We start from the raw sequence: 18,686 nt of genomic DNA on the forward strand, positions 1-18,686 counted from the left end.
GAACCCAACCTAAAAGACAAAGGAGCTCCTGAATCAACCAATGAGACAATCTAGCCTTCGTGGAGGACTTTTTGATGGAATTAATCTCCCTTGGCTTTACATATACCACGGAGAACTCACTCGTCTAGCCCGACTACAAAGGATTTATAACGCATGATCCATGATTATGAACCTGAATGTACCACTGAGGATATTTTATGTCAGCATTGTTGTCGATGCATGCCACTAGCAGAATTCGTATCAACCAGCCAGCCCTGGGATTCGAACCTGAGACACCTTGGAGGCCGCTCTATCTCCTACACCCTCATGACTCAGAATTTCGAGACCAACGACATGATGATTGTGGTAAAGTGAGCATCATTGATTACAGGCTGCATTAAACTTTCCACACAAGTTGGAACACGTCTATCAGGTAATGAGGATATTATTTATTGATTTCGAATTTTATAATATGATACTCATTTTCTAAAATATCTAAGATTTTTCGCAAAATATCGAGCACTCTACATTAGGAATCCATGTACTTAACCGTATATTTAAGAAATTTTGCGGGAACGGAAATTTTTTAAAAATAAATAAACAATTTTGTCCCAAAAATAATTTTCTATTCAACTTATTTATTAAGTCAATAGCTCCATTATAATGTCTGAATATTCAATCACATTTTTCAGGTATTAGAGAGTCTGAAATAACTTAAAAGCTAATAACAGCAATGCTATACTTATTATAACGCATTGCTCAAGCCAAAGTTTTTTCTAAAATAACTTGCATCTTATTATTAATCATCGAGAAATAAATCGTAAAATTACTAAGTATCTTCTGAAAACTTATTGGTTTTATTCAATTAAAAAAAAATCTAAAAATTCTCAAATTTTTTGGATTTGAAGCAAATTTCGATAAAATAAAGAAAATCTTGGAGTTATTTGAGATTCCAAGAAAAAGCAATCTTACAATCAAATCAACTAAAGCACTTTTAATTAATAAATTAATTAATTAAAAAATTTAAACTAAAAGTTTTTTTTCAAGACGTTACCAAAAGCTTCTTTTTTGCTGAACTTATAAAAAGGCCACATTATTAAACGATTATTTGAAATAAGCTGTTATTAAGAAAATTTAAAGAAAACGAATGCAGAAAAATAATTTAAGTCTGAAAAATAACTTCTGAAATTATATATGATGAACGTTTTGTAACGTCCCTAAAATAGGACTGATTTATGAGTACTAATATCCATCCCTAAAATAGGGCTGAATTGTGAGTACTAATACTAATGTCTACTCCAACTGGTCAAAAAATGTTGAATTAGATTTCATGAGTTCTTTCTAAAAACACAACACATCACTATTGGTTTCTACTTTTTGCAATTTTTTCTATGTGGTTTTATGTATTTACCGGCAAGTTTAGAATCGAAAAATAGGAAACTTAAGTCGTCAAGTTACCTAAGCGGAGGAACAAAAGATCTGCAAAAGATCAAAATTGTGATGGCACATGTCTCGGGATCTTTCTCAGGGATGTTTACCAAACCGTTGCCAATAGCCTATTGCGCAACTCTAATTAGACATAAATAAAGTATTTACCCACTTAATACACATTAGCAATCAAATCAAGTTTAAATCTATGTAAAGTATTTCCTTAGAGTCTGAAACTGTCCAACAAATATAGCATACAGTGTTTATTGCAATAAATATAGAAATTTATTTATATCTAAACATTGCCAAAGGTACAAAATAAAGATTGCAAGACCGAAGTGATTTATGTGACTATTGGATTAGTGACCGAAGTGACAAATGAAGATTTTAACTAAAGTCAGTATTATCAATACGATGTAAATATTTTTCTTCAATGTGATCATCAGAGGTTTCTCTCAATTACTTAGAGCACTTAATGAAAATTGTAAAGGCACAGTCTTCATTGTGATAATTTACGGTATCGCATTATTACTTTCAGCACTCAATGAGAATTTTGATGGCACAGTCTTCATCGTGGTAATTAACGGTATCGCATTATTACTTTCAGCACTGAATGAGAATTTTGATGGCGCAGTCTTCATCGTGATAATTAACGGTATCGCATTATTACTTTCAGCACTCAATGATAATTTTGATGGCACAGTTGTCATTGGGATAATTAACGGTATCGCATTATTACTTTCAGCACTTAATGAGAATTTTGATGGCACAGTCGTCATTGGGATAATTAACGGTATCGCATTGTCACTTAGAGCACTTAATGAGAACTTTGATGGCACCATCTTTTGCAGTTAGAAATGTCTCAAAAGCCTTTAGAGCGTCTTCTAATTTGTACCGGTGGGTGATCAGAGTTTTCAAATCTATAGCTCCGCTCGAGACCAGCTCCAAAGCCACAGGAAAACAATTCACGTAACGGTAAACTCCACGAATGTCGACTTCACGGAATGATGAGTCGACCAAGTTCAAACTGATTCTGGGAGGGCCTACTCCAACCATCAATAATACTCCTCCTGGTTTAGTTACCTGCAAAGAAATCAAAGAGCTTAGAGTCAGTGTTTTAATGCTATCAAAATTTTTCCCTAAATGCTAAGTACTTAACCACGTGTGAGGGACATGAAAAATTATTTAGGATAAACTATTATTAAATCGTCTAATTAAGTTTAATTTTCTTAAATTTCTTTACTTTTATTATTTGTTGTTTCTTTGTACAGTTGCCGAAAAATATACCTCTTGTTTTACATATATTTTCGCTTTTCTTCTTGAAAAATAAATTAACAATACATAAAAGCTTACATATTTATGGATTACTAACAAAGGAGAACATTTTTTCTTTCTGTTGCGTGAGATTTTTTAACGGATCTTCGATACTTTCGCATCGCAGATTTCAAATATGCTATCGGTTTTTCCCTCCAAGCTGCGCGTTTTTTAATGCCATTTTCAGTCTATTTTTTTTTAATTGTGCAAGTTTAAAAACGTTATATATAACAGGAGGTAGTGCAAATATTGAAATAAACTTTTAGGGAAATTAAAGCACATGATCAAGATAAAATTTGAATAAGAGCCCATGTCCGTGGAAATGTTTTTATGAGTCGCTAGGGGCGCTTTCTTATTTTGGGCAGTTTCTTCGCATGCTTCTGAACACGCTCTAATAATGAAACATCCCTAGCGGCATACTAAAACATTTCTGAGTATGGGGTTTTTATGCTATTGTAGTCGAGATAATATGCTTAAACTCACTTAAAAGTTTGTCGCAACACTCATGCGATTTCGTGTTTGATATATCGTTTTTAAACTTAAACATTTGGCCGGGATAGTCCGGTTGGCAGAGCGCTGGACTAACGCTTGTGAGAACGGGAGTTCGAATCCAGCCGGCCGAATACTTCCCGTGGAGCAAATGGTTACTAGTGCACTTTGGATCAATTGAGTCACAAAGTCCTCCATGTTCCCATAACAAAGCAATACCTCTGGGGGTACTTAATTGGAGATTGATCACTCCCTAATGCAGGTCAAAATTACAATACGTGAACGAATGAATGTATGTATGAATGAATCCTCCTATAAACAAGTGTGACGCATGGGTGTAACTGAAGTCGATTTCTTGGGCATAAATGGCGCCACTGGATAACAAGAACAATCGCACCCCCTCTGCTTTAATGACAGCAGCAACAAACTTAAACATTTAGATAAAAAATGGACTAAAATGTTAGTTAAGCAATTTGTAGCTTTAGAAGCAAAAAAAAAAAAAAAAATCAGATATAAAATCCCTACGGAAAAAGAAACTTTGTAGCTTGGCGAGAGAAACCGATAGCAGATTTGAAATCAACGCAGTGAAAATACTCAAGATCTGTTAAAAAATGCAACATAAAACAAAAATTGCTTCCCAGTGTCATTTATTGCATACTTTAAGACCAAAATTGATGCTGGATTCTGCTCCACTGCATTCCATAGTAATGTCAGGTGGACCACCCAAACATTTGTGAATACATTCCATAGTTTGCTCACTATCAATATTCTTGACATTCATTCCACAAATAGCTCCAAGCTTTTTAGCAGTGACCAATCGTTCATCACTAATGTCTGAAAAATTATGATACAAAGATATTCAGCAATTTCATGGTGTTGCGAGACCACTATACTTAAAACATTTAGAATATCTACAAAAATAAAATCATAAAAACTTTCAAATTAATATTTTGGAGAAACTGGCAAAAATGGAATTAAAATCAACAGAAATAGTTTATTTAGTTAAAATACAATTAAAAGACTGGTCTTATTCAAAAACGAATGCTAATCACTCTCGTTCAGGGATAAAAGGATTTTTAATGGTTTTAATCCCATCTACGCTATGAATAATCTTGATAATGTTTCATCAGATTTCAATCAAGATTTTGCATGAGAGATGATCATCACGTAAAACTCTTTTAAAAATCCACACTCTGTGTTTTCAATGTTCGACACTAAAGTTTCATTGATGAATTTTTTGTCATAAAAGAAATATCATCTATTTTCCTTGGTAATTAGTTTAAAAAAAGTCATAATGACTCTTTTTAACTAATTACCAAAATGACGTCATGTGTACTTTAATAAAATGACGTCACGAGGAAAAGTCTTGATCACTAAACTGATAAGTCACACTTTTTCAGAGTTGACCTACACAAACTAAGCCGCATTTTGGCCCTTTGTATATTATCTCCAGTTAAGTGCTTCTGGAATATTCAATAGAAGAAAACATTGTATACAGAAATATAAATGAAAAAATATATCTAATTTTCTGACCTATGGTGAAATTTTGATGTATTTTCAAAAAACCGCTCGCCTAAAAAAGTCTGATAAATCTGGTTTAACATAATATTACATAGAAACCTTCGAATATAACACTCAATTCTCCCAAAATTTACAATAAATTATTTGCAGCTTAGTCTTAATTAGAATGAGCATACGATGCCCCAAACAAACTTTGATTCAATAATTTTCAATGTTACACGAGTTATGGGTTTGATTCCCCCTTCCGTCAGGCTAACCGTGAGAGGTTTTCATGGTTTTCCTCTCCATGTTACTCAAATGTGAGTTAGTTCCATCAACAAAAAAAAACAATACCAAGGCAAATTTCTTCCAATACTTGATCAGAAGTTCCCTTGTCTTCTGGATTTGGTTTAAAATTACAAAGCTATGGTGTTGAACATTAGTTGTCGTAAACCCACTAATTGGGTCGACTGTTCAACGATGGTTATAAAATAAAATGAAATAAAATGCGCTTATAATAAAAGGAAAATTTCCAATTCATACATTTTCAAAATTAGACAAAGTAGACAAAAAAATTATATGCTTGTAAAGGATTATTTTAATTACAAATCACTTATTGTTCAAATTTAGAGGGGTTTCTTTATACATTTTTATTTAGTCTAAAATGAATATATCTCACCTGTCATACAAATTTTAGAAGCTCCCATGGCTTTGCAAGTCAAAAGATTCATTAATCCAATGGGTCCTAAAGCATACAAATCAAGCATAAATTCATAAGAAAAAAAATTTGAAAATCGATAAAAAGTAAGTTACCAAATCATTTTGCCAAAAATAGGAAAACCATCCTAAGAAAAAATAAAATGAGAGAGACATTGATTTGAAAGAAAAAGTTTAAACTTCACAATGAAACAATATAAAAATTTAAGGCAGCATTAATTGTTTAAACAAAACAGTTTAAACTTTACAATGGAACAATATAAAAAATTTATGTAGCATTAATTGTTTAAACGAAGAAGTTTAAACTTTACTATGGAACAATATAAAAATTTATGTAGCATTAATTGCTTAAACGAAAAAGTTTAAACTTTGCAATGGAACAATATAAAAATTTTAGGTAGCATCAATTGTTTAAACGAAAAAGTTTAAACTTTACCATGGAACAATATATAAATTTTAGGTAGCATCAATTGTTTAAACGAAAAAATTTAAATTTTACTATGGAACAATATAAAAATTTTAAGTAGCATTAACTGTTTAAACGCGTAACATGTTATGTTAAAAACATGTTATGTGGTCTCCATGACGTGACATGAAATAGCACACGTCACCAAAAGTTAAACATACCCTAACAAAACCCTAAACGTAAATGTAAAAGTATGCAAAACGTTTGAACACCAGTGTATCTTTGTATTGAATTTCGGATTTGCAAAAGACAATTTTGTTCCAGAAGGGAATTGGAACCGCTCACGGACAAGAACAATATTTAATACAAGTATAGATATTTGAATGTGTATAGCCTAAATGTGAAAACTTCTGAAATGTCATAATTACTATAAGCATGATAATTATTTCAATATTATGATAGTTTGATGGAATTACTGCTTTTTTTGCTATGTATAATTATTGTATATAGTTGTTAAGCGTTTGCGAAATACTCCATAATAAACACCCTTAAAATTTGCAAAAATTAAAACTTAATGTTCACACTATTAGGATTTATATTAGAGATTACGAATTAATATTTAAACGTAAGACAAAACAAAAACTTATCTAAATTTCATTTAATTATTTTCGTGGTTAATTAGAACAAAGAATATTTTAAATTTAAATATTAAGAAAAAATGTTATTTGTTGAGTAAAGCACAAAGCAAAGCTGTCTCAACAACGGACAAAGATGTTTAATATGTTCAGAACAAATAAACCAGTTTTGGGATAATTTTGAACCTTTTATTGCTTTAATTGCATTTCGATAATTGTTCTCCCGATTTGTTCAAAAACTTTTTTTTCTGACTTTAGCATTAGTTCGCAAGCCGTGAAGTGTATGGTTCTAAAAGTACACATTATTCACGGTGATTACAAGACACCCTGAAATTCATTGGAGTTGCCGTATTTTCTTACTCAGGATTGGATAAAGATATGATGGGGTCTGTCGTTGATGTGTATATTGGATATCTACCCCTATCTATATCAAAATTAACCAAACCTTACCGATATTCAGAAATGATGCAACTTGCTTTAAAATTTCTTTCCGGCTAAGCTTGTCCTACAGATATTCGAAAAATAAAAGCTTTTTTTTTCTTTTTTAAATAATTTGCATTAAACATTATAATACGATTCAGTGATTATGTCTGCAGAAACATTCTGCAAGAAATTATCAAGGTTAATTTGTAGTATGAACTATTAAACATATAAATTTTAAAATTCAAAAGAAACGAATTCAAATTTTTCGTTTTTATTCAATTTGCTGAACCGCGATATGTCAGTACTTAAGGCACTGAACTATCATTGTGAAGAACTTGGGCTTGATCTGCAGCGGCGATTTGAAGCCCATGCAACTTAAGATCGTTAGGTACCAGCTAGTTTGGGAAGAGTAAAGAACACATTTTTACAAACATGCCGTTTGTCACAAATTGTGGAGCGTTAATCTCCATGATTTTCGTGGCCATGGCAGTTTGCTGCGAGAATGCTTTTTGCTTCTTTTTAAATTTGTCATAATTGTGCAAAATTATCAGCAGAAAATTATCAGCAGAAAATTATTAGCAGAAAATTTTAAGTGTTATCCAGATGGTTACGGAAAGTTTGTAAGAAAAACCAAGCATTCCTAGCTTGAAAAAAAGGGGAAAAAATCGATAAACTTAGGAAGTCGAGTAAGGGTACAATTGGGTGAGGATGAAGGAAAACAACAAGTCCAGCTTTGCTTTATATTTTCCAAATTTGACACTTAAATTATATAATACGTTTTTAATCATTCTAATGAAAGTTTAAGAATGTCTATCAACTTTTTAGAAAATTGCGAAATCTATGTTACTTTCACAAACTTTAGACACATATTTTAGGACCTATATGGGGCTCAAAAAAATTTGGCTAAAGCCTCAGTAACCCTTCTCTATATCCGGTTTTGTCCTTACCTGCTCCGCATATAAGAATGGTTTTTCCAGCAGCGACTTCAGCTCTTCGGCAAGCATATACAGCAACTGAAAGGGGTTCCATCAAAGCACCTTCCTCTAAACTCACGTTGTCTGGCAACCTGTATGACGAGAGAAAAAAAATTGAAATTTTGATGTAGAACGGTTCTTAGGGCCACCTATAGATAAACCGTTAAGTTTAAGTTTCTATTTTTAAAAAATTGTATAAGATATGATGCTATTAAGTTTTAAAAATCGTAGATTTATAGACACCTTTTGGACTTTAATGCAAGCTCAATTCCCTAAGTATCAGGTATTTGTGATAACTATCTGTTTTTTTCTTCTTTTGAAATCACCGAAAAAAGAAGCAAATGCGTAGGTTTTGATAATCTCACGCTGCATGGGATGCTACTTTAATGACACACGTGCTGGTGGAAGACTGTCATCGTACTTGTTAAACGTTATATTCATTTACATCTGTATTTTTTTAATTCTATTATTTATTTATTTAATTGTTATTTATTTAGTTATTACTTTTTTAACATAAGTTTCCACAAGATCTCATACGTATTAAATAAGCGATGATTTACAAATTTATATGTTCAATATACCGTTTACCGTTATCGAGATAGAAACACGATTCCCGCAGTTTTTCACCAGATGGCACAATTAGTCGTCTTAACCTGTAGCGTTGAACCACTTTACCACACTTAGCAACCATTTTAAATGTCTCTTATAACTGCAGACATTCAAAAGTTAAAAAAGTATGCTTAGAAAGGGCATCATTAGGCACCCAGTTTATACATTATATAGTAAATGACAAAAAAAGTTTTCGTGGACAAATTTACTTGAAGCAGTAATCGGCATCTTGGCAGTAATATCGGCAAAGCGACCCGAATTCTGCTGTTGGATCGTCATATCTTGTTGTTGGACAGAGATTATACCTTCCTTTTTTACAGAATTCACATTTTGAGCAAGGAACTCCGGGCTCTACACATACTTTATCTCCTGAAATACAATTTAAAGAAAGTTAATGAAAGTTAGAATGCTTAATACGTTAAACGAAATCGTGGTAAACTGGAAGAAATCACCTTTAGACCGAATGGAAATATCCCGAATGTGTTTTCATCGAAAGCACACAAAGTTTTGGCATTGTAAGTTCATGTTGCATATTCATATTTGACATACAGATTGGAAGTTACATATGTTTATTCATCTGTTTAGATTAAAACTTCCGGAAATTCTAAATCATGAAACTTTTCAATTTTCTCAAAATTTGGCACACCAATACATCAAGATTTAGCAACCAAAAAATAACTGCGATAAGGAGATAAATAATTAAATTAATTTCTACCAAAATGCATAAGGTAAATCTAAAATGGCATGACCTTTTAAAATATCATTGAGAGGTAAAAATTTTTAATCTCTCTATTGAGCTAGCATTTTTTTCGAAATTTCGACTGTAAACATCGTTTACGATTGCGTGTACAAAATCAATTTCTTTCAAAAATTAATTATTCAAATATATGACGTTTTGGATTCTATTTATCTTTTAAATTAATTATTAAATACGAAATTATACGTTTACTTTCGTATGCATTTTATGTGCAGGGCACAAAAGAAGAAGGAAAGAAAGAAGCATACTAAATAATTTATGACTTAATCAGATCGTCACGTACTTGAACGGTTTGAGGGAGCAACCTCTAATATACTAATTAGTTTGTGCAGATGATGTTACCTTTTTTTCAACAGACTCCGATTTCTCAACCACTAAATATAGGAGATAGACGCAATCTAGAAAATATGGTCAAAATAGTTTGGTCAACAGAGAGTTTGAACACCTCTTTCACCATATCTCAGGAACTTTTGAAGATAATTGAAAAATTTTTGCATACAATTATAAAATTCGTTTATTTGAAGACAATTCCAAGAAAAAAAAATTTTAATAATCATTTACTATTTTTGATTATTTTATTTAACATTCATAGAAAAAATTTTGAGTTTTGAGATATACAATTTTTTAAATAATTTTAAACATTGTATGTAATTGTTTCTATTGCCGACCGGCCTGTGTAGGGGGCAGGGAACTGTCCTTGCCTCAGAAAGGTCCTGGGCTCGAATCCCGGACATGGTATGGATGTTTCTTTCTCTCTCTGTGTGTTCTATGTCCTTTCTCCTTTGTGTGTGAATGTGTGTGAATTGTGGTTGTGTGAATGCCGTGGCAAAAGTCGAATTCCTGCCCATAGATGGCGCCACTGAAAAACAGGAACAATCACACCCACACTGCCTAAACAGGCATACGACAAAAAAAAAATTGTTTCTATTAAAAATTTCAAAATTAAAAAGGAATTGGTCGAAAAGTTCCTGAGGAATTGAATTTTAAGTATCTGCATTTTTTAAAACTTGATTTCTGGAAAATTACTCGACTGATTTCGATTCTATGTAACTTTATGTTTTATCTTTTCCATGCTGTGATTGTTCTTAAAGTTAAAACGCATGTTATTTCATGTCCTACAGCAAAATATTTCAAGACTGTACTAAATTCGAAAGAAAATTCCAATCAATTTGTTATTGAAAAATGAGTTTGAGTTTTATAGAGTAGAGATTAAAAGAGAATAAAATCAGGCTCACCTGGTTTTAAATGCTTGACTTTATCGCCTGTTTTAATTACAACTCCACTTGTTTCATGGCCCAAAACTATGTTTTCCTTCACCAAAAAATCCCCAAAACCTCCTTTTTTCCACAAATGAATGTCTGAGCCACAGATACCAACATAGTGAACTTTAAGCAGCACCTCTGAAAATTAATGTAATCATTTATGAATTATTGGATATAAGCACAAACGGTAAATAATAAAAATATAAGATAATTTGAGAAATTTCCTTTCTAATGTTACTTCAAAAAAAAGTTTGATGAAAAAGTGTTAAGCACTACAATACAATAAATTAGCTACACTCAATCTGCAGTACAATACAATGCCACAGTTTAATTCTACTTAAGAATTTAGTATTTAAAGCTGTTCTTGCAATTGACTTCACACCTGCTGCTTTACTAGTTTGGTAATTCAGAATTCAATCTAATCTAATGCCCATGGTGATCTCAGTGTCATAATAGTTCACGGGTAGGTTGTCGGAGAGCGTGGTGCGGAGACCGGTGAATTACAACCATCTTCCATCTGATCTGAATTGTGTTTGTGTAGTACGTGCCAGTCTTAGGATCATGATTATGATGAATCGCAGAGCACTTCTTATATAAGTAGTGAATCTTGGTGATTGACTACAGTGCTATATCGCATAAGTGTGCGATGTTAACAACCAAACCTTATTTAATTTGTGGTCATTTTTTTAAGCAAATGATCCCACGTAGCTACCAGTGTTGTAAGTCCTAAAAATTGAATACAAAAAAGCCTTACAACAATAAAATTTCTGAATACAATTTAAAACGACAAATATAAGGGTGAATTTATTAAGCTGAACTAACGAAATAATTAAATAAATGAGATTGAAGCAAAACTCAGTGGCGCAGTAGCCTGTGGTTACGTAATTTTACTTTCCCCATCCAGTTTTCTTGAAATGGGATTTAATTCATTTCATGATCATATCCGCTCACTATCATAAACTTATTAATCTTAGAGTTTAATTTTTTTAAAGTTACACTATGACAACAATTTTCAAAATCTAGTGATATATTCAGCTCTCACTTGCATTGCTCTTATCCCTAAGGATCTAATTGAACTAAATATATTAAAATATTTCTGAAGCTGAGGAAAATTTAATACAACTTTATACTCTTCCATCAAAGAATGATTCTGATATATTTAGTTTTCTCATATATTAAAATTAGCTCATTAGCACTATTACCTCATATATTAAAATATAAATAATTGGATTTAATTGAACTAAATACATTAAAGTATTTCTGAAGGTGGTGAAAATGTAATCTAACTTTATACTCCTCCATCAAAAGAATAATTCTGATATATGTATTGCTCTTATCTTTGAGGATCTAATTGAACTAAATACATTAAAATATTTCTGAAGCTGAGGAAAATGTAATACAACTTTATACTCCTCCATCAAAAGAATGATTCTGATATATTTAGCTTTCAGCTGTATTGCTCTTATCTTTTAAAATCTAATTGAACTAAATTCATTAATATATTTCTGAAGCTGAGGAAAATGTAATCTAACTTTATATTCCTCCATCAAAGAATGATTCTGATATATTTAGCTTTCAGCTGTATTGCTCTTATCTTTTAAAATCTAATTGAACTAAATTCATTAATATATTTCTGAAGCTGAGGAAAATGTAATCTAACTTTATACTCTTTCATCAAAGAATGATTCTGATATATTTAGCTTTCAGCTGTATTGCTCTTATCTTTTAAAATCTAATTGAACTAAATTCATTAATATATTTCTGAAGTTGAGGAAAATGTAATCTAACTTTATACTCTTTCATCAAAGAATGATTCTGATATATTTAGCTTTCAGCTGTATTGCTCTTATCTTTTAAAATCTAATTGAACTAAATTCATTAATATATTTCTGAAGCTGAGGAAAATGTAATCTAACTTTATATTCCTCCATCAAAGAATGATTCTGATATATTTAGCTTTCAGCTGTATTGCTCTTATCTTTTAAAATCTAATTGAACTAAATTCATTAATATATTTCTGAAGCTGAGGAAAATGTAATCTAACTTTATACTCTTTCATCAAAGAATGATTCTGATATATTTAGCTTTCAGCTGTATTGCTCTTATCTTTTAAAATCTAATTGAACTAAATTCATTAATATATTTCTGAAGCTGAGGAAAATGTAATCTAACTTTATACTCTTTCATCAAAGAATGATTCTGATATATTTAGCTTTCAGCTGTATTGCTCTTATCTTTTAGGATCTAATTGAATTAAATACTTTAAAATGTTTCTGAAGTAGAGGCAAATCTAATCTAACTTAATACTCTTCCATCAAAAGAATGATTCTGACCATTTTTAAAACATAAATTTATTAAAAAAATATTATCTAAATACATATTTGGAGTCTTGATGATTTAAATTTAATATTTTCTTACCATTAGGTCGTGGAACGGGAATTTCTCTGTTTTCCTAAAAATAAAAACATTTATCGTTAGTCATATGCTGTTGTTTATTTTAATGAACTTGTGATGATTTGTTTTGCTTAAGAATAAAAGTCATGGGCTCTTGTTTATTGATAGTTTTTATATAATCAAAGTTTTTGACATAAGCTTAAATACACTGCTGGTATTCACTTTCGTTTCTTTGTTTTTGTTTTTCTATCCTCGCTTTTCGTTTTTACCCTTTCGTTTTAGTTTCCTTGCTTTTAGATCTTATTATACTGATATTTAAATTGCGAATAAAAATTATTTCAAAACTCGAATTCGAGGAGAATTAAATTTAAAGCAGGGTCAGTGTTTTGTAAAATTATTACTTTTGTGGAGAAAAAATATATTTTATCATTGCAAAATAATTTATTGATTTCGGTGGTAAAATAATAGCACTTTAACTCAGTGCTTTGTTCATCTTCATATGCAGCACTGGTACGACAGCCCTCTGTGGGCCTTCATTGAAAGCTTTGCGCAATCTGCTCTTCTCCCAGAAATTGATCTCCATCAGTTCTTCACTTTCAGGATGGTTCTTCACTTTCAGACCCATTATCCACGCAGTCTTTCCATCTCTTTCTGGGTCTTTTATAGGAGGGGGTCGATTTTATTTTATTTTATAACCGCGTCGTTGAACAGCCGACCCAATTTCATGGGTTTACGACTACTTACGTTCAACTCCGTAGCCTTGTAATTTTGAACCAATCCAGAAGACAAGGAAACTCCTGGATCAGTACCCCCAGAGGTATTGATTTGTTGTGGGAACATGGAGGACTTTGAGACTCGACAGATTTAACGTGCATCAGTCACCATTTACTACACGGGGAGTCTTCGGCCGGCGAGGATCGAACCCACGACATCTTGGATATGGGCCCAGCGCCCTCAAGGGGTTCGATTTAAAAAATATCAATGTTCTTCGCTCTGGACACATTCTTTGGTTTAGATTTGATTTAATAAATGGGCTGCATTGGATAGAGAAAACCGCAGTCCATTCTATCTGTATATACAGTGGTGGCCAAAAGTGTGAACACTTTTTGAAAATTTCATGTTTTTCAACTTTGTGTGCTTGTAGAATATATTAATTTTCACTTAAATACAAAAGTTTATATATCAAATTGAAGGTAATTTAATGTAGAATTTAATAATGAATACAGTATTACAATATCTGTATTACAAAAAAAGTTATGCAACTAATAGTAAGATCTATCTTAGATTTGCATTTTTTTAAAGTGATACTTACACAATCAATACTTAGTAGGATAACCCTTATTTTTTAAGACAGCTTCCCAGCTTCTTTTCATTGAGTGAACGACTGTTTGAAGTTCATCTTTCGTAATCACATGGTGCCAAGAATCAATTATAGCTTCAATAAGTTGTCTTTTATTGGATGGACGTTTTTTTCGTGAAAGAATTTTTAAACCTTGCCACAAATTTTCAATTAGATTGAGATCAGGACTGTTTCTTGGCCATGGTAATATATCTATACCTTTATTTTGAAACTATGCTTTGCATACTTTTGCTGTATGGTATGGATCTGAATCCTGCTGAAAAATAAATGGTGCGTTGTTGGGGAAGAGATCCCGGATGGAAGGTATCAATTTTGGTTTCAGGACAGTTTCGATGTATTTTTTGGCATTCAGGATGCCAAGAATCACTTGAATTTGGGCTACACCATCTGCAGACATGCATGCCCAAATCATAACATTTCTTGAGTTTTTTCTTGAGTTGAGTTGAGAGTCACTGAACCACTAACTTGTCTTGCAATTTCAGCATAAGAGAGGCCATTTTCTCTCAATATGACAATCCTTTAAAATTAAAAAACAGCAATACTCTATTCAATTGTACTAGTATGCATCATTCCGCAAAATATTTCCACAACAATAACTCTTTTGCCATCCAAATAACCTAAACTATAGTTACAGACATTTAATTGGTGCTAAGAACAGTGTTTGTGATTGGCTAGTACGCTTTTATTACAAAACACGTCTTTATTCAAAACGATTTATGCTTGTTTGTTCTACTAAAATAGACATAACTTTTTTTGTAATACAGATATTTTAATTCTGTTTTTGTTATTAAATTTCACATTAAATCACCTTCAATTTGATATATAAACGTTTGTATTTAAGTGAAAATTAATATATTCTACAAGCACACAAAGTTGAAAAACATGAAACTTTCAAAAAGTGTCCACACTTTTGGCCACCACTGTATATATATGTAGAAATGTGTGATCCATAGCCACAGAATTGTCAGGGGTCCCCTGTCGTATTTTTAAACCAGATTTACTTGTTGTTATTTATGAAGTAAATTATTTACAACACGAGTAATTACGATATATTAGTAAATTTAAGCTTATATTTAGTAAAATTTTGACAACTTAAAACTAGATTAGACAATTTTTAGGATAAACATTTTGTGTAAATGAAATTATTTGAAATATTTACGGGACCCTAAGTCCGGGCTTCTCAGGTCTTGTGATAAATCAGGCGCTAAATGCATTGTAAGTAAGAATTCTATTTGTAATTATTTTTTTAAGATAAAAAGAACTGCTTAAGGAGAAATATTACTTGCCAAAATATTATTTCAAAATTTGACATTTCAGCAATATCACGAAACGTAACAAATTTAACTCACCAAGCGTAGGTCTCCAATCTTTTTTAACACCACAGACAAATTTTCGCCTTCCATTTTAAATTTGTTTTCTCTAGAGCAGGTAAGCAGCTTTTTCTTTTTAAAAAAATGTTCGTTTTCCTAAATTTATTAATCACGTAATTTAGCCGTTTTTTTATTGAATTATCAGCTTTAATTTATTCCGTTGATATCGGCCGTAATCAGATAGGAAAGAATAGTATCATCATCAAATATCGCGATAAGCCAGGTAACAATGAAGACTAAGGAACACTGATTAGAAAAAATAAATTGAGTAAAATTTGGAAATTTGTCAAAGTTGTTGGAGGGGGTGTCTAAACAGCAGGCATTGTTCCTTCTGATAAGGGGTGAGAGTTTAACTGGTTCTTTTTTCAAGCGACGGGAACAAGTGTTGAAATAATATTCCGACATATTTATTCTTTTAACTCACTTTCACTTAAAAGTTATGCTATTTTTAATCAATTAGTATAGCGTTTCAGTATTTAATTTTAATTTTGCCAACTTTCTTTACGTATTATTTTCAATTTTTTTAATCATTCAAATGAAGTTTTCTCCCCCGTCATATTTTAAACCTTTGGAACATAGTCCCATTTATATATTTTTTTTTTCTGATGCTCTAAGTACGATATTACAATAATTACAAGCAAAAAAAAATTTTTTTCTTTTCCAATGCCCACCTGGAGAATGACTTACGTCATACAGGCATCTGAAGGGCAGATTTGTCTGCCCCTCTTTCAGGGGCACCATATTAGGTGGGCCAACGTTGCTCCCACAATAAGGACAGATAGTACAGAAAGAGAAAGGACATCCATGCCTTGTCCAGGATTTGAACCCAGATCCTTTCTGATGCAAGGGCAATTCCCTAACCCCTACACAGGCCGGTCGGCTTTACAAGCAAAAATACATTTTGATATTTTTAATTACAAAAAAACAGTCTAATAGTTGCAAAAAAATCTGTTAGATTATCGTAATTATATTTACACTAAATTATAAAATCAAAAAAGAAAAATAATAATAATAAATAAATAGTTTGAAAAAAAAAATTTTCATTCATATTCCAAAATTTAAAAATAATTGATTTCGTAAATTAAAGGGATATCAATAAAGAATAACTGTTTCTCTTAGCTCTTAATAACGGCAAAATAAGTTCAAAGTTATTATTAAATGCAAAGTTATTATTATTATATACACCGAAGAGCCATTACATTACGACCACCCTCCATCGAACAATCCCTCACGTCTGTAAGCTACTTGAACATAGTTGCAGACCAGGTTCACCCATTCATGGCAACAGTTTTTCCTGCGGGGGATGGTGTTTACCAACAGTATAATGCACCATGTCATAAGGGTCGAATCGTCGTGGATTGGTTCGAGGAACATTCCAGTGACTTTCAAGTCATGTCTTGGCCCCCAAATTCACCTGACCTGAATCCAATAGAGCATTTGTGGTCCTACTTGGAAAACCAAATTCGTGCTGCCATGCTACCCCCTCGCAATGTGAGGGAATTGCAGGACCAGTTGGTGAGCGCTTGGTACCAGATACCTAAGACTACCTATCAGCACCTTGTGGAATCAATGCCATGGCGGGTGCTAGCAGTTTTGAGGGCTAAAGGTGGTCCTACATGTTATTAGCAGGGTGGTCATAATGTAATGGCTCTTCGGTGAAAGTGAAAAGTTATTGTATGGAAGTGACTCAGGTTTGGAAGAATTAACCTTTACCGCAGAAAAAGACACCAGTGTTTCATGCTGTATTTCATAGCCATAAATTATAAAAATGCTAAATATAATATCTTTCATTTATTTTGACATAAATAATACCAAATAATGAGAACGTGTGAAAAATATGTTTAGCAAAAATTATGTTCCAAAGGATTGACATTTTTGTTTGATAATTCTCTTTAAAATTACTAATTGATCGCCAATCCCAAACACTGATAATTAATGTATTACCATTCGGCATCATTAGCACATGCCGATTTTCAAGGTTAATTTTATGCAATCTCCAAACATTTTACTTCAAATTAGGAAAAAAAATTTTCTGTGTTATGGTAAAATAGATAAATATCTCGCTATTTTTGCCTTCCTTAGAAGATGAAGCGGAGGACCAATTTGGCATATTTTTTAAAATTTATGCTCAAATAAAATTAGTACTTTTTTCAACTGTTATGGTTATTGATGATCACATCTTCATCACAGTACGAACCTAATACCATAGGGGTTAACAGAAATATTAAACGCAACAAATAGAGTTGGTATAATTCCTACAAAAATCACAATATCCATATTTCCGTAAGATCAAAATTAATTAAATTATCAGTGGTGAAAATAGGTGTTAAGAGTATCACTTTTTAGTTGATCCCCATTTCCTAAAAATTGCCTGAAACAATTTTTATTTATATTTCATTCGTTATTGATTTATATTTCATTCGTTATTGATTTATATTTCATTCGTTATTTATTTATATTTTATTCGTTATTTATTAATTCAGTTACTTTTTTGGGTTATTAATTTAAAGGGAACAAAACGTTAAAAATGACGTATTTTCACAAAAGAAAAAGCAAAAGTAGTTTTCAGAGTAAAAATAGTTGTTCAGGAATTTGACTTTACAAGCATCTTTATTTTCTTACTGCTGCATAAAACCATTCTATATAACATTTGCAGAAAATTGTGCATTATTTCGTATTGCGAATTTTTGCCTAGAATTTTTGAAAATAAATTATAAAAGACAGTAAAACAGACATAAAATATAAATAAAAAATTAGTGATTGATTAATTAAAATTTTATCAATGTCTTTACGTTTCGTCTGATTTCTTTGAAATAATAGATGAACTAACAGAAAAAGGTTATTTAAAATTTAGATGAGTGTTTCTAAAACTTTTTACCTCAAACTCTCCCTTCCATCATTACAATTTCGTGTCCCATTTTTCCTCATCTATCTATCTATCTATCTATCTATCTATCTATCTATCTATCTATCTATCTATCTATCTATCTATCTATCTATCTATATATATATATATATATATATATATATATATATATATATATATATATATATATATATATATATATA

At 31.4% G+C, this 18,686-nt stretch overlaps 1 protein-coding gene across 2 annotated transcripts; it reads right to left on the reverse strand.

Moving 5' to 3' along the window:
- Positions 1-1,669: 1,669 nt before the first annotated feature.
- On the reverse strand, positions 1,670-15,864 carry LOC107437599 (sorbitol dehydrogenase). Of its 2 annotated transcripts, XR_015429637.1 has the most exons (9): positions 15,597-15,789; positions 12,912-12,945; positions 10,467-10,631; positions 8,684-8,843; positions 7,839-7,957; positions 5,390-5,455; positions 3,869-4,044; positions 2,147-2,490; positions 1,670-2,076 (listed from the first exon to the last, which is right to left on the reverse strand). XR_015429637.1 is itself a non-coding variant. In XM_087153038.1 (8 exons), exons 1-8 carry the CDS (start codon positions 15,648-15,650, stop codon positions 2,212-2,214), a joined length of 1,053 nt encoding a protein of 350 aa, XP_087009164.1. In that variant the 5' UTR covers positions 15,651-15,864; the 3' UTR covers positions 1,670-2,211. The 2 variants fall into 2 exon arrangements, 1 of the variants encoding a protein (XP_087009164.1); XM_087153038.1 differs by having other exon boundaries at positions 1,670-2,490; positions 15,597-15,864.
- Positions 15,865-18,686: the final 2,822 nt, after the last annotated feature.

This window comes from Parasteatoda tepidariorum, chromosome 10 (assembly GCF_982258835.1).
Source record: "Parasteatoda tepidariorum strain Cologne lab strain chromosome 10, Ptep-v5.0, whole genome shotgun sequence".
NCBI classification, from domain to species: domain Eukaryota; kingdom Metazoa; phylum Arthropoda; class Arachnida; order Araneae; family Theridiidae; genus Parasteatoda; species Parasteatoda tepidariorum.

What these genes read in the sequence shown, in the direction of transcription:
- LOC107437599 (XM_087153038.1), bottom strand. Translation starts at nt 15,650, where the DNA reads ATGGAAGGCGAAAATTTGTCTGTGGTGTTAAAAAAGATTGGAGACCTA. An exon ending in TCCCGTTCCACGACCTAATG is followed by an intron (nt 10,632 to 12,911) that starts GTAAGAAAATAT and finishes ATTAATTTTCAG; the next exon opens with AGGTGCTGCTTAAAGTTCAC. An exon ending in GCATCAATTTTGGTCTTAAA is followed by an intron (nt 2,491 to 3,868) that starts GTATGCAATAAA and finishes ATTTCTTTGCAG; the next exon opens with GTAACTAAACCAGGAGGAGT.